This window comes from Centroberyx gerrardi, chromosome 22 (genome assembly GCF_048128805.1).
Source record: "Centroberyx gerrardi isolate f3 chromosome 22, fCenGer3.hap1.cur.20231027, whole genome shotgun sequence".
Lineage (NCBI taxonomy): Eukaryota > Metazoa > Chordata > Actinopteri > Beryciformes > Berycidae > Centroberyx > Centroberyx gerrardi.
Window position 1 is genome coordinate 21,009,561 of NC_136018.1, and position 16,127 is coordinate 21,025,687.

The following is a 16,127-nucleotide window of genomic DNA, read 5'->3' on the forward strand; positions in this document are numbered from 1 at the left end:
AAGCCTGCTTGCTGACTATTATTTTCTTCTTTCATCTTGTTTTATTTTGATTGTTTTGCTTTCTAGTACTTGTGCTTCGTACTTTTTTCTTATATTGTCTTGCTTCAAATTTATCTAACTTGATTTAATTCTATTGTACTTAACGACTTTTTGCTTTTTCTTATAATGTAAAGCACTTTTTAACATGTGTTTTGAAAAGTGCTATACAAAGTAAATTATTATTATTAATCCCCAGAACTTCGAGCTGAAACAGCTGAAGAAGGGTGGCACATGGACTGAGAGTGTCAACACCAAAGAAATCAACTGGTACCCCTTACAGAAGGTGAACTTTGCCAGAAGGAAACTAGAAGGAGCAAATCCAGCTGCGATAACCAGGTATACTGTCCAAGAGTAATAAGGAACAACAATGAATGGGATTCTGTTGGGGTTAGACTAGTATATCGGTTTTCCCATATTCAATTCCACCCAAGTATGGATGAATATATTATTATCTTGGGTGTCAGTGCAGTTTGTGTCCCATGGTCTAAATTCTCTTGCTTGTCTAGCCTGACAAGAATACAATCCTGTGGGAAACTCTGGATACTCTTAATGGTCAAATGTAAACATACAAAATATCTATCAGCAGTTTCAATCCAAACATATCGTAATTAGCCTTCAAAAACCCATATCAGTGGAACCCTAGATTTTATTTGTGTGATTACATTTTGTTTCTGTTTGTCAGCGAGGAGCTGAAGCTGGGCTTTGAGAAGGACGCTGCCTTTAAGGGGATGCAGTCTGTGGCCTTGGGGACCGAAGAGCACAACATCCGCGCCAAGCTGGCAGCTGAAGGTTTGTCAGTGGAGAAGCAGGTGGACTGTCTGCTGGACCAGGCCATGGACCCAAACATACTGGGCCGGGTCTGGCAGGGCTGGGAGCCGTGGGTCTGAATCTTAACTTGACGCTTCCAAACATCTCTAAATCGTTCAGTTAGATCCGCAAATGAGTAAATTCACTGATTTTTGATAAGACATCAATGCCATTACAAACCATAGAAAGTGGGGACAGAGTATGAATCATAAACATGGTAATTGAGGCTATTTCTTGCACTACTTTCCTGTGTAGTTGAAGTGAATTTCTGATGTTTACATTCATGTTCATTGTTAATGTCGTGCTCAACATGAATTTGTTTGAAATAAAAATGTTAAAACAGTAGCCAAGACATGATCGCATTTAGTCATCTAGACTTTGTATCTCATCTCATATTTCACATGATTAGTGCTGAAATACCACTTGACTCAGACAAAGACGGCAAACATCAATTAATCCATTTTAATAGATCATACAACCAAAGAAAGGGAAACAAGAGTTAAGTTAAAGGATAACTGTTCATAAGTTATTGTCAGTTTTCTATAATACTGACAACGTACCAATACTATTCAAATGCTTTCATCAACCCAGTGTCATATTCATTTCCCTCCTTTTTGCATAAAGATTACAATAATTCATGTAGGCCTCGATCCAGAGTTAAGATAGGCATCATCAACATGGAATAGCCTTTAGTGTTGGCTGCTTCATGTAACAGGGGGTTTGTTGTCTTAGTGTATTCACAATTTATAACTTGCATAGACAAAAAGCATGAGGCCTAATCCAAAATTTCATTGAGGTAATTTCAAAACAATTGGGATTTACAAGAGTCACAAAACAAGTCACAAAACCATGCCTGCCTCATACAACAGTAAGGAATTCCTTTGGCATGTGTGACTTTCTGGGCCAGTTAACAAAAATATGGCAATTTCAGTGGCACATAATGCTCCATTCTGCTATTGTCTAAAAGTGAGTTTTTGGTCACTGTCCATGTAGTGTCACTGAAGTTGGCAAACTCCTACTGCAATTAGGAACAATTATCAAGTTTTCCCTTGTGAGAAAGTAATTCTTCATTCAGCTTTTTGAATGCATGGACATCTAAACCCATGTAATCCAGCTGTGCATAACTGACAGGAATTTGAATAGCTTTTTCTCAATAAAAAATAATTTAATTAGAACTCTGAGTAATCACTGCCATATAAATATTTGCACTCTATATAAAAACAATATCCACTAGAACATGTAACAATACGCGGTTTAAAAAAAAAAGAAAATACTGCAAAATAACCATCGGATCAGACCTGGGTTATGTAAAGGCTGCTAAGGAGGCACCTTCATTTACCGTATGAAAAGTCTGGGAATGAATCACTTTTCTGCATATTTAGCATTCATTTGAATGACTTCAACAACTGCATAAATCAATCAACTCTGAATCAAGGCCATAGGAAAAAAAAGTGTTTGGTACAAATCTAAAGCAACATTTCACTTTGGCAGAACATTTTAAATTTTTAGCTTGCGTCGAGATGAATTTGCAGCATCTTGATCATTTCTAGAGTATGTGCCCATGACAGGAGGCTGACTGCTCCTGAACTGTAGAGATCTTAAGTGAAAATGTGCTGCCAAAGTGAAATATGACTAAGTATTTTAAGGTCTCTGGGTTAAGGCATAGAAAAGCTGTCTTTTACTTGCTTTGCTGCATGTTAGGACACTTTGTACATACAATGAGAACAAAGGAAAAGTACCGTTTTTACTTTTGCAAAAGCATGTAGTGCATTCTTTTTCTTAGACACCGTCTTCTCTTATAAGCATAGAGTTCATTAACCTTCACTGACTGCAATGAATGAATGGACTGAAAATTACCAAAGTGCATGATGCATAACATGTATTTTCTGTAGAATGTCATGGTCCGTTACCTCTGTTGGTGGTATTTGCATATTAGTGTAAGAATAAGGAAATAATTTTGTTAGTCAAAAGGCCTCAGTCATTGTCATTCATGGATAACCTTGAATTACCTTTGCAGGAGACACTTTGGGTTAAAGCAATTAGCAATTCAGTTGAGTCCCCCTTAAGATTAAAAGGCATCAAATAGAAATAATACATTGCATTGTGAGCGTTGACAAAACAACTCCTTGGCACACTTAATGAGCGACTGTTATGTTTGCCAGGGTGTTGCATTTGGCTGATCGTGATCAACCAGTTAATACCACGATGTAGGAGATCAGCATAGGTCCTTAAAGTAAGACGCCACACCAAGAATTCAGATGCTATTCCTGTTACCTAACAGAGCCCAGTTGGTTCTAATGAACGCAAACGATTCTCTCCCAAAACTAGAAACCAGAGAACCAATGCTCTGATCTGATATCAGGCTGATGTACAGACAGCTGCTACTCCATTTACAATAAATTAAAGACTGATTTTCGTGGATTCGTACTGCATGTCTGTCCTTTAAAATCTTTGCCAATTCATGCTCTATGGAGCTGTACATCAGCATGGCATCACAGGCTCAGGTGTGAGGAGCTCATCTCTTATATCTGGCTGTTAGGAACACTAGTAAATATTAGCTGATGCAGACCAAGCTTAGAAAGAACACAGAGGTGGATTTTTAAAAGAACACAAGCATATTGCAATACCTGACAACCTGTGCCCTACCAATGCCTATGTTTTGGGAATCAATTTAAAGAATAATAGATCATAACCCCATTTCACATGTGGAATAAGTACCTGCACACATGACAGAAGAAGAGAGTCTGACTTGCTCCTCCACAAAATACTGGCTCAGTTGAAAGAAGGGCCTGGTTTTTCTGTCATTGCCACTTTTGTCATGGTGGTCATTTAGTTAAAAAAAAATAACTTTAAAAGATTTGCAAATTATATGCAATTCGCTAATAAGTTTTTTTTTGCCTATTTACTCCCCCCCTGTGATCTCTTGTTTTGGCAATGGTCCAGCTGAAAGACATTTTTGACAACTAATATACAATAAGTTAACTGTACAGGTTGCACATGCTTGTTCTGTTAATACAATGGCTTTGTTCTAAACGGATACATAAGGTTTTGTTAATACGCCTTGATGCAGCCAATTGCCAGAGCCAATTCTCCAGAATTTTGACTTCTCATTCACATCATGTCTAATTGGAAAAGTTACGTTTGTGGAGAAGGCAACAGTTGATAGGATTGACAGGCGATGCAGCACTATATATTAGCACTGTGTCCTCTTTATGTTTATGGGACATATTTTCAAAAGTATATACTCAAAAACAAGTATTTTACATCCTTAACCCTGTTTTATGGACTTCTAGTTTCACTAGTCATGAACTGCCACTGCAGGCATGTAAGAGCAGATACTAATGGCCACAGCTTAATAGCCTATGTGTAATGCTTACAATTTTTGAATATTGGGTTGAATGTCACCCAAAGAAATAATATGCACATTTTGTTGGCCTTTTGTATGCGTTTTTGGGAGTAAACCACAGGGTGCAGCAGTGTGTGAACTGCAGAGTGCATGAATTGTAAATTCCCACATGAGAGAGGGCACATGTCCACTTAAACCAAGGCTCTGCTTTGTGTTCTTATAAAAATCCTTAAAATGCCAAAATTGAGTTATATTCCCCTTTAGGAACAAAATCATACAATGCCCTCATCAAGCTGATCTCTTATGTTTTGTTTTTCTTGTCATCTTATTTCCTCTGCCATGGTCAGAATGATAGCTACATTAGCCATGTGGGTCTCCTTTAAATTCATTGGCTTGAATTAGGATTTGTGTGATGACACGAGCACTATTGGCCTGTGCACCAACAAGTAGAACGCAGTTGACATGAAAATGTCTACATGAAAGTGCCAAATGATTCCATTCAGTTACCAAATAGCAGTCACAGACTTCTAGTGGGCTGAGAAGCATTCCCCAGCTATTCTTCACAAGTATCGAGTAACAAGGAAACAAATTCAAACTATACAAAAAGAAACTCTTTGTGGCCGGGTGTGCATAGCATATGTACTAAAGGCATGAGTTCTTTCGGCTTCATAATAGGATTTAGTGTTTTATACTGTCAGTTATATTTTAGGTCTCCACCCATTCATGAACTGCATGAGTTTCTTCACTTGCAGTTTGCTTAGCTTGAAGTCCTCCGACAGGATCTCCTCGGTGAGCTGCAGGAGTAGATTCCCATCAATCTTCTCAGACACAAAAAGAGAAACGATGTCATCCGGCAGGCCGATGAACTTTAGAGATTTGGACACCTCTTCAATAGAAAGACCGGCCAGATTGGATGGGGGGCGCCACTGTGCCGTGGGAGAAAAGGACGGGCCGTTGGGAGAAAGCGGGTAAGAGATGGAAAATATCTCTTTTGTGCCCTGCTCATGTTGACTGAGTGGGCGTTTTAAGCTTTCTTGCTTTCTGTCACAGATTGACGCCGACGGCAAATCGGCGCCCCTGTTCACTGCATTCGATTTCGGCGTTCTCGGCGGTAAGATGGGGCAAGAGAGGCTCTGCTTAGTGTTAGATTCTTCTATTGGCTTGTCTCTATACATTTCTAAAGTGTAACTTGAAGACTTGGTGCAAAACTGATTCATAGAGGCTTTCTGCGATCGGAAGTCATTACTTCCGTGCATGTGGTCTCGCCCGTCAAAGTCAAGGAGGCTGGATGTGCAGGTTTTTGGGGTGCTCGGTGATCTCTTTCGGGGGTAACTGTAGTAACTTCGAGAGCCGGCTGGTAGGAACTCCTCCATGCCTTGCGACTCTCCTCCGCTGAAGTTATTTGGCCAAGACAACCTGGAGGACAGCCCGTCTAATGGCAGGCGACCACGGGGCGAACTGGTATTCGGCTCGCTGGCGTCGTCTTTACCCCAGTTACAAGGATAGCACACATGGCTCTGCTCTTCCGGCTCAGCCGCCTCGCTCTCACATCCTCCGCTACAGGTAGAAAAATAGAAGATTGAGTTTAGTGAAAAAGATAAAGCAGAGTTAACTTTATTTTTACTCTTAGCCCAGTTTGCTACTTGGCTAAGAGTAAATCTTACTATGCATTTGCCTGGACCTAATATTATGGTTTGAATTAAATACTTGGCATGTTTTACAGCTACAACTACAAAATATCATTGAACATTAGATGGACTACAGATGGAATCCCCACAAAAATATTCAAGGACATGTTCACTGGCCGTTTCAGATCATTTACTTTCCAGTTTGCACTGCATTCAGTGTAATAAAAGTCAATGCCAAACAATGACACCAGCATTATAAATGTTTTGCCCTATCCAAAAGCTAGCAATGATTTTACATTTCCCCCCAAAATTTCAGTTCAATCCACTGCCTTGGCAGAATTTATATTAATCTTACCTCATAGCTCCCAACGTCTCCCAAGTGCAACTTGAACATTCTCGCTGACTTAACCCATTTCAATCCATAGTTTCTACCAATCTGACTATTGTGTTGAATCCTTGCCTGTAATTTGTTAAGGTTAGGGACATGGGTGAAAATACTTGTGAACACTGAGATGAGGTCAGTCTTTCCGTGTCATGGGATGCATGCACATAAGTCACGGTGATCCCAAGTCAGTCTCGACTGCCATATTCCTGCCCCCTCAAAATGAGATGTCTCTTCCAAACCACAATGTGACTACTCATGCTCCTGAACACTGCCAATGGAATATCCATACAGATAAAAAATGTAAGACTCTTGATGGAGGCTTTGATGACTTTTGACATGTGTTGAAAGTCAATGGAGTAAGCACAACCTCATATTAAAATACTGACCTGTAGAAATACTGACAAGGTGAATTTCAGTGGGCAGATGAACAGGAGACTTGCAGGAAAAAAATAGTGTGATTCTTTAGAATTATAAAGTGCGCATAGAGCGGCCTTTGATGCCACAATAAGGGCATTTTATGTATAGTCTGAGTTTGAACAACCTCGCTTTTGTCAAATGTTCACATTGTGATTCTAATCAAGTATTTAAAACACATTTCCAGTATGAAGTGGCCCCCCAATTCTTACATGTTGTGGAGGCCTGAAGAATAATAAGAGAGGGTTGGACTTGGAGAACGAGTGTCTTGCTGCCGTGGCTTAGACATGATGGGCACCGTGGGCATCTGTTTCGAACTTCGGGGAGGAATTGGCGGGGCATTCAGAAGACGGCATTCTTCCTTCACCTGGAAAGAAAGAAATCATCTGGCTTTGAAACTGATAGTCAACCTGATCAGAGTTAAGAAAGTTGAGTTTTCTAGACTTAAGAGGGTACAATACACAATGTAAGAGTAATGCGTAATACTCACAGCTTCAGACTTGGGTGGGACTGGGGGTGGAGAAAGAGACATATCAGAGCTAGTCATTGGACTGAGAGGACAAGTGGCCGGGAATGACAGTGCTGCTGTTGTACCGCCGCCGTTGTTGTTGATGCCTCGTATTCCCTCGCTCACGGAGGGTTTCGGGATGCGACCCCTCAAGTGATCCAACCACAGCTCCTCGTAGGGAATGTCCGTCTTGAGGAGGGACGGCTGTTGGTTGGTGCTGTCCGACAGCTCGGGGAAAAAGTGTTCAGTGTCTCCTGAGTCTGACTGGATGCTGTCTGACGGCAGGAGAGCCCAATCTCCGCATAGCGTCATGCAGCCCTGCAAGTTGACTTCGCTGTTACCGTGCAGGTTGTTGCCGTAGACGCACACGGACAGCCGGTGGAAGGACTGGGTGAGTTCGTCGCGGGCGTAAGTTAAAGAGCTGGGCACCTGCATGTGGGCGGGACACCCGTTGGTGCTGCTGCTGCTGCCTCCGCTGCTCCCGCTACAGCTGCCGTTGCCGCTGCTTTTCTTGGGACTTTTCCCGTCGTCGTTCCAGTCTGTCCGCACATCCCGGACGGCGCGAGAATAGTCGTCTATGTCGAACTGCTCTTGGCAGAAGGTGAACCAGCGGTGCACCATCGTGTCTAGCCACAGTTCTCCCTGCAGCAGTCCCTCTGGAATAATGAATCTAGGCATGGCCATGTGAAAAGGAAAATGGATGGGGATAATTTTGTTGCTTCGCAGGACGCAGCACACCACCACCGTCTTGGTCTGAATGTTGACGAATTTGTAGCGGTGGCCCTCCCGGATGAGGTGGAGGTCATGCTGGTTGCGGGGCGGGCTGTTGGGGACTGTGACGTTGACCGGGAGCCGGGTTTTCTCCACAATGTTCCTGATGGTGTGCTCGCCCTCCTGCATCTGAAGCTCCAGCGGGCTACAGGTGCTGAACCTGCCTTTGCACTGGAAGGGCAGGCTGATGCTCTCGTTGGTGCGATGGTTCATGCAAATCAAGCAGGGCATCTTGCCTCGGCCAATCTTGCTGATGGAATTCAGCTTCCCGATCTTCTTGAAAATGGTGTTGAACCTCGACTTCTCTTTGGAGGTCTTGGCGTAGAGGATCTCAGCCTGGCCCATTAATGTAAGTTCATCACCAGTGCTTAGTGTGATGTTGTAAACTTCAGTGTCTTCATTGCATTCCCCTGAAGCCATCTGTGAAAAGTGGACATATAGCCTAAGTACCAAAATCTTACTTGTATTTTAAGGACAATATGTCTACCTTATGATTTTGAAAATAAAAATCCATGTAATCTTGACACAAAACAGACCCACATTCGATTCAACCATTTTTCTAACCTCTTTTGGTAGCTGTAGATTGCATCTCAGTTACAACGTAACCATTTTTTAGTACATCATTCTTTTAACATTTGACTTCTACCACACTGAATTTCCAAAAGGGGATGTTTAAGTTTGAATTCCATTGCAGTGACAAACAAAGTCCATGCCAGGATGTTACTCAGATTCAAAGTTTACTCTTCTAGTCTGCTCATCAGTGAGCACACAAACAGAGTTTCAGTAGCTCCACTCATTTCAGACCAAGTGGGAACAAGCATCTCTCACTGGAAAAAAAAAATCAATTGTTTCACACAACTCTCCATTAGTAAAAGTGCTTAATTGTTTACATCTACTCACAAAGCTCTGTAAATTGAGAAGGCATTTCAACTAGCATTCAAGCAGAAAAAGCTACTGCAATTTAGCATTCTAGACGTACAGAAAACCAATTGTAGCCCAGAAGCAGCCCAATGTTAGTGCTTGTTCAACTGTGTTCAGTGGTGTATGGCAGTAAATTCCAACAGTCAATGCTTACTCTACATGACAATTTAACCAGTTATGAAAATAATAGCACATTCAGCAAGCGGTTTCACTACTGGTCTGCAGTTTAACTGTTGTGGTTGTAGTTTATCAGTAGCCATTATTTGTTCATTTTGTGCGTTCCCAGTTGAGGCTGGCATATCAAACATGTCAGTTCACACAGACATCAAATAGTTTTTTAGACTTTAAAATCAAACAGGAGTCATTTGATTTTGCAACCTGAGCCCTTGGACTTTGGAGTGATTACTCAAGGAGACCATGCTAACAAAATAACAAAAATATCTTCTTTTAAATAATTAAAAAAAACAAGCTTTTCTAGACTTGCTTTTATGTAAATGTTTACACTGTGTTCATTGTGTCAAATTTCTATTAATTTACTGTTGTTTGTTGTTTAATCCATCTAGTTTTACTTTCCTGACTGAAGCAATTCTTCACATTTGTGATACTTTTTTGTCGTCTACTACTTTGTGCTTTAAGCTATAAACTCCATTCCAAGTTTTAATTGCATTATTTCTCACTTCATTGCTCTTTACACTTCTTCAGATATTTAACTTTGATTACCAACTACTTCACATAAAGTAGTAGAGTGGAGGTCAAGAGAATCGGTCAATACATACGCTATCCATCTGTCTGTCTGACTGTAATTAAAGGCATAACATAAGATGGCTTGATGATGTTGAAAATCTAGTATCTAGCCCCCAAAGCTACTCCAACACACACAAAGTGCAGTGAGGTGGACCGATGGTATTATTATTTTTATTATTAATAGTAGAGTTTTTTCACACCTACTTAACCTCCTTGAGAGCTGCTTGTTGCCTAATAAGCCAGTTTGCAAACCATATCAGAGTTGGGAGTATGTTGTTTTTTCCCCAGAAGTGCTCAGTACATCTACAGAAGTTAAACCAATAATACGGTATCCATTGCCAGAAAAAGTATTCAATATTGATACTACACACGACCAACAGATTAAAGACGTACCTTAACATTGAAAGTGATTTCTTCCATGACGTACACCCTTTCAGGAAACGCTTTGGCCACCTCCTCCACGCTGTTGAAGTACTGCACAGGCTCCTTCACGTCTCGGTCCTGCTCCAGTAACTTAAACTGACCTGAGGCAGCAAAAGACAAAGCCGTCAAACTAACGACGCCTTGCATGGGTTTTACTTTTCAGTGCAAATAATGAAAACATGTCTGGAATATAGCTAGGTGTGGATCTTTTAACCCTTTGATACGCCGGAGTTCCACTCAAAGTTTACTTATGTATTTTCATATATAACAGTGGGAGGTACCTCAGTGAATTAGAGTTCATTCTAGGGCTGCACTATTAATCATACATACTCGTATATCACGATTTTATGTTTCCACAATTGGCAATTGTGTAACTTAGCGATACTGATGTGTTTTATTTTCCAATTCCCCTGAAAGTCCCAATGTAATATATCAAGCACTTCCATTATGTGTGACCAATTACAACCTTTGAATGTGCAACGTTGATTTATGACTGACTGTTTATTAGTTAGATCCAAGTAGGCTTGTTCTCTGTAAAGTCCTGAGACATGCTTGTGATGAAGAGTTATGTTATATAAATAAACTTGACTTAACCTGCACCATGTGACCACAAAACAAAAGCTAAGATGGCGAAGCAGGCAGAGAAACCTTACATAGAGCAACTCTGGGAAAACGTTGCAACGAGCAAAGTGAAAAAGCATGGATTGGCCCGACATTAGAGAGGAACATACTGAAAATGCTTTCTAAAAGTGGATTGTCTGTCATTTAGAGATGCTTTGGTTTTAAACTAGATTACGACAAAAAGTACATATTCTGTGCAAAGTTTGCCTTAGGCTTGCAGCTGCACCCCGATGTAATTAAGTAGTAATTACTTCTTATTTGAATTATATAAATAAGGAACACAGTAAGTAGGAGATTATGAGTGGAAACAAGACTTTCTAGCTGCTGCCACTTTGAGAAATGATGCATTATAAAAAGTGAAAATCGATATTTTCTACATTTTAATATGTAGAGACTATTTAAAGGGCTAAAATGCTGCAAAGTCTCAAATGATTTGGACTCAGAGGGGAGTGAGAAGCGGGGGAGATACATCTATATTTTCTGTGAAAATGTACTAACATCTCATAAGTGAGCCTCACTGAAAGGACCGAATATCAGCTTAGTTTTAAACTTTTCAGCATGACTATAGTAATTCACTGTGTACAGATTACCTCCTCACAATAACAGCAATGTTTCAAACTGCCTTATATGCATTGTCTATTGCTGCAATGTCTCACTGCAGCACAATGGATTGTGGTTGTTGTAGTTCAGTCACATGTTCTGCTCTTGACTATGTTGGTCGACTTGACTTTTGAAAACTACAACTGCAAGCAAAGATCGAGTTCTCACAAAAAAAACCTAAATTCATCACTCTATCAGGACTAATCGCGCAGCACTAGATTTTTAAGCTCTCTGAACATTGTTTATGACTTTATAAAAATCTTCAACTGTATAGTTAGAACTTTTTAAAGTACACTCTGCTTCAGTATTGAGTTTTCAACACCGTACAAGGACAGTTTCCTAGGCATTGGTCATTGAATACCCCAGAGGAAAATGATAAGAGTAACAAAAGTAGGTAACAGGCAAATTTACACAGTTCCCATGTGGATGTGTCTCACCTTCATAGTGCACTGGGATCTCTATTTTGGGCCCAATGACATAGTGTCCCTCCTCCAGACTGTGAGCAGTAATGGTCGTCCACTGACGGCAGGAATGAATCAAGAGGTAGTCGTTGTCTCGAAGCCCTTCAACCAACTCACCTACAGCAACGCAAACAACAAAACCACATATGAATGAGAAGATTGATTATAGACACAGTATACCTTACAGACTAGGAGATATTGTTACAATTAGATGTACCGTATCATTTTGCCCAGGACTTTTGACTATGGTAAATTGTTTACCCCACATAAATAATGTAGTGAGGATGCTGATTGCTCTAATAAAAAATACACCTTTTACATGTCTGTAGTGTGTGCAGCATGTATACTGAGTGTGGGCTTCTTTTATACCAAAATTAGTGTAAATTGTGGATGTACCAGATCAAAAATAGGAGGTCACTATATCAAAAACTTTGATGGATCACCTTTAATACTTTGAAGGGCACTTGGGATTTTTATTAGTAATTTTTTTTTACCTTTATTTTAGCAGGTTAATCTCATTGAGGTTAGGACTCTCATTTCCAAGGGAGACCTGGCCTAGAAAGCAATATCTAATAAATTAGAGACTAAAAATTGTTTTGTATTGTAAGTTGAAACTGGGCTAAGTGAAAAAAGCCATAAATGCTCGAGCGCTGAAGTTAACAGGCCATCATTAACCAAAAGAATGGACATACCCTTTTGTGTGAAGAATGTTTGATTTTTATTATTTATTCATGATGGTTAGCTTTTAAGAAGTTATGTTTCATTGAATAAGTCTGAAAGCATTCTCACACCTTTAAATAGACATAACATTTGTCAAATGTACACTGAATGTACAAAATATTAGGGACATCTTCCTGAGATGGTTGAGTGCAGCCAATTTTGCACAATCCACATCTCAATTGTCTCAAAGCTTATTTTTACATAATATATAATTTATCAAATTAATTTAGACAGCATAGTATAATGGCTGTAGGAAAATTAGACCATCGTAGTGAAAATCGGTTTATTCTATATGTTGCTTTCTATGCGTTTACTCCGTGTCTTGAGGTACCATTTGGTGCAAAATGTTAGGACTGATTCATGGCACAAAGGAGCAGCCTCAACCAAAACAGGAAGAGGATGCCTCACTCTACTTGTTGGAAGTATTATATTATATTATATTATATGTGAAAAAATACTCAGACAAGTCCAGATGCTGTCAACTGTTGCTGTAGTTGAAGTTACTACAGTCCCGTAGTTCGGTAACATTACCCAAACTTAATAAATGAATTCTATTCATTAAACAAACTAATGTGCTTAACCTTACCTGCCTTGTTCCTTCCCTGCATCAAATGACTGACCTGGCCAGCACTTGTAAAATTGAGGGGACAGATTATTACATTGAGGACACTGATTATTTATTTGAGGAAACAGATTACTAATTTGAGGGAACAGATTACTAATTCAAGGGCACGGGTTACTATTTCAAGATTATGGATCATTAATTCAAGGGTATGGATTACTAATTCAAGAGTACAGATTGTTAAACCATGCGCACAGATTTCAAAACCAAGGGCACATTTTTTCTCAACCATGTGGCCCTTGGCGGGCTCCATAATAATTAAAATATTTGCCAGCAAAAAATATTTTTGGTCACACATAGACAAGCCACTTGTAAAACTTGGAACTTAGAACACTGGACAAGCAAGCATCACTCAGTAGGAGGTGAGAGACCGCTGTTGACCGACTGACCAGAATTCGGCTCCTGATGAACACATCTTGTGCCGTGGGAGAAATAACTCGCCTCCATACACAAGTTTATTCCAGTTCCAGTATTCAATTTGCTTTATGACAATTTCACATGACCTCTTCTGTATACATATGTCTCTTTACAGAGAACGGGAACAAGTGGCAAGTGGTCTTTGCGACAGCTGGTGTAAAACACCATTACTAAGGATCACTAAAATCATCAAGTTTCAAATTCTAGTGGTAGCAGTTTTAAAATCTTTCTCTAACTTGTCTGCTTCTCTTTATCTAGGCCTACATCACCTCCATTGTGATTGGTACAGATTTGATAAGGGAAATCAATAACGATTAATAGCTTTTACCTGGATTCACCTAATCAGTGTACTTCCTGAAAAGAGTAAGTCTCCCTAATATTTTGTACATTCAGTGCATGTTGTCATACATGGTTAGATATAAAATCATTTGTATTTGCTCTCATGACACTTATTTTCTTCCCTCAAATGTGGAACATTTTGTCATCTAAACTGGCTGGTTCTCCCTTTGCTGTGGTTATCCAAACTGTGCCCAATATAGGAAATGTAACAATGGATTTACAAACAATTAATTCCTGGAAATGCACATCGATAATTATAGAGCCAAAGGCTGTAACCAGGCCATGACTGCAGCAACCTCGTGATTGTTATAAAATCTTGCAAATAAGATAACTGAGGACAAAACTGTTGTGGTCGAGCATTGGTGGCTTTTGTCTGTTAGTGTAGTGTAGTCTGTATGAAACTTTTTAGGATGAAGCATTTTCGCACTATGTTCCAGAGTTTAAAAAGTTACAAAGATTTGCCTGATGAGGGAACTATAATTAAAGGCCAAACTTTCAAAGGCCCTACGCCATTGGTCTGATTTTGACAAAGCTTGGAGGCATGATGCATCTTCACACTGTATTCTAGTGTTTAAAACAATACACTAATTGGCCTGATGGAGGCATTATAATTAATGGTAAAAATTTCAAACTCAAACGTGATGTCTCAGACTCCACTGGTGCAATATTGATGAAACTTAGAAGGAAGATGCCGATTGGCCGATCAGTGGTGTCTGAGATCTGATGCGTGACGGCACACGAATGAATCCACAGAGAAAGACCACACTCTACACTATACAAGCATTGGGTTACAAAGTTGTGAATGATTAGCCAAAACAATGATTGCATCATCCACGGGGGACGACATGTTCACTGTTGCCTTGTTTAATATTATTTGTGAGCATCATAAGAAGCTCCAATCAAGCCAAAGCCTTCTACAACTCGACACATTCAAACCATTACTCTCTATGTGGTCTGTCCCACACCTTTCATAAGAGCCACAACAGAGTGTGGCAGACGGTGGGAAGACGGAGAACAAAACAAAAACTCGAACTAATTTTGTCATGACTTTCAAATTACACATCTTAGGCGACATGCTTGTGGTAAGGCTCAGCCGCATGACAAATGGCAAACAAACAGCAGAAGGAAAAAACAGCTGTTGCAGTGGTAAATTTTGTCACCACATAATAAGCTTCCTCATACAGACACACAGTCAGATGTTTTGCACTGACCGTCATCTTCTGTAACATTACTGTATTGTTGTTATTAACATGTTTTTTCCAGTGTGCTTGAGGTGAGGCTATCTATCTATCTATTCTATACAAATACTGGTATGGTGCCAAGTGGTTATTGTTGAAGCCCTACCTGCTACAACTGTCACCTGTAGCTCTGCTGTTGTATTTCCCACATGCGCCTTTATAACATATGCACACATTTTTAAAGGCTCAATGTTTTGCACCACAGAACAATATCCTAATCCTTTGTTGTGTCCTGCTGTGCTATTGGAAATGTATTATTCTTACATTCTGAGCTTTTACTATTCATTCATGACACTGGTTGTTGTTGCTTTTTTCTAGTTTTTCCTCTCTGCAGTGTGTTGTGACAGTTTTACAATGGAATGCGCTGAAAATAAAACCTATCTTAGCTTTAACTAACATACTTGGCTGCAGCGTGTAGGACATAGGGGGCATTATTGTCAGCAGGGTTAACGACAGCAGAAGGGGACTCGACACGGAGCTAAATATACTTAGGGACCGGAGATTCTGGCGGGTCCGGGTTGGGTTCGGGTTATCTGACAAACTCTTTCTGACAAAGACTTTTAATAAATTAGCTAACGTTAGCTGCAACCTGGAAACACGACCGCTGCAAGGGTTACTGCTGGGGACACAAACTAGCTCACTAACCATTGCCGCATACCAAAGTTATACACATTAATGAGCCTCCTTTGTTGGAAAGCAACAATTAAGATGACATGTCGACTGCAGTAACTTTCCTTAGTCAAAGGGCTTCGTTTACGTTAGCAGCTGAGCTAGCATTAAAGCAGCTAGCGAACGTTAGCCCAGTTGTAGCTTGAGAACTTGTGCCAAAGGAGTTCCTTACCGTTGTCCAGCTTGACGATTTGCGGCAACCTATAAGCACCGACAAGTTGATCTAATGGCAAAGACGTCGTGCTCCATGTAACATCTTTCAAATTGTTGTACAACATTGTTCCAAGGTCCATATTGCTAGCTTACATTAGCTAACTGGAGAGCTAGCTAGTTGTAAACACGTTCACAAGAGGCTATGCTAAGCTAACCAACTAGGGAATAAGTCAACTCTCCATCGACAGTTTTATATTTGTCATGTTGCTGATTAATCGACGCATATTTTCCTTTTCATTTG

At 40.1% G+C, this 16,127-nt stretch overlaps 2 protein-coding genes across 3 annotated transcripts in view; one reads left to right on the top strand and one right to left on the bottom strand.

Moving 5' to 3' along the window:
- prkdc (protein kinase, DNA-activated, catalytic subunit) overlaps window positions 1-1,183 on the top strand; it is a 42,241-nt gene extending 41,058 nt beyond the window's left edge. Inside the window, exons 85-86 of the mRNA XM_078291550.1 lie at window positions 236-375; window positions 722-1,183. Coding sequence (XP_078147676.1) covers window positions 236-375; window positions 722-926 — 345 coding nt within the window. The 3' untranslated portion in view covers window positions 927-1,183. The remainder of the gene's footprint in view (window positions 1-235; window positions 376-721) is intronic.
- Window positions 1,184-3,778: 2,595 nt separating this feature from the next.
- On the bottom strand, window positions 3,779-16,127 carry garem (GRB2 associated, regulator of MAPK1). 2 transcript variants are annotated; one of them, XM_071924082.2, is made up of 6 exons: window positions 15,846-16,127; window positions 11,645-11,785; window positions 9,957-10,087; window positions 7,110-8,318; window positions 6,832-6,986; window positions 3,779-5,749 (listed from the first exon to the last, which is right to left on the bottom strand). In XM_071924082.2, exons 1-6 carry the CDS (start codon window positions 15,964-15,966, stop codon window positions 4,891-4,893), a joined length of 2,616 nt encoding a protein of 871 aa, XP_071780183.2. In that variant the 5' UTR covers window positions 15,967-16,127; the 3' UTR covers window positions 3,779-4,890. The 2 variants fall into 2 exon arrangements, with proteins under 2 accessions (XP_071780183.2, XP_071780184.2); XM_071924083.2 differs by lacking the exon at window positions 15,846-16,127 and adding an exon at window positions 6,769-6,777 and having other exon boundaries at window positions 3,779-5,734; window positions 11,645-11,747.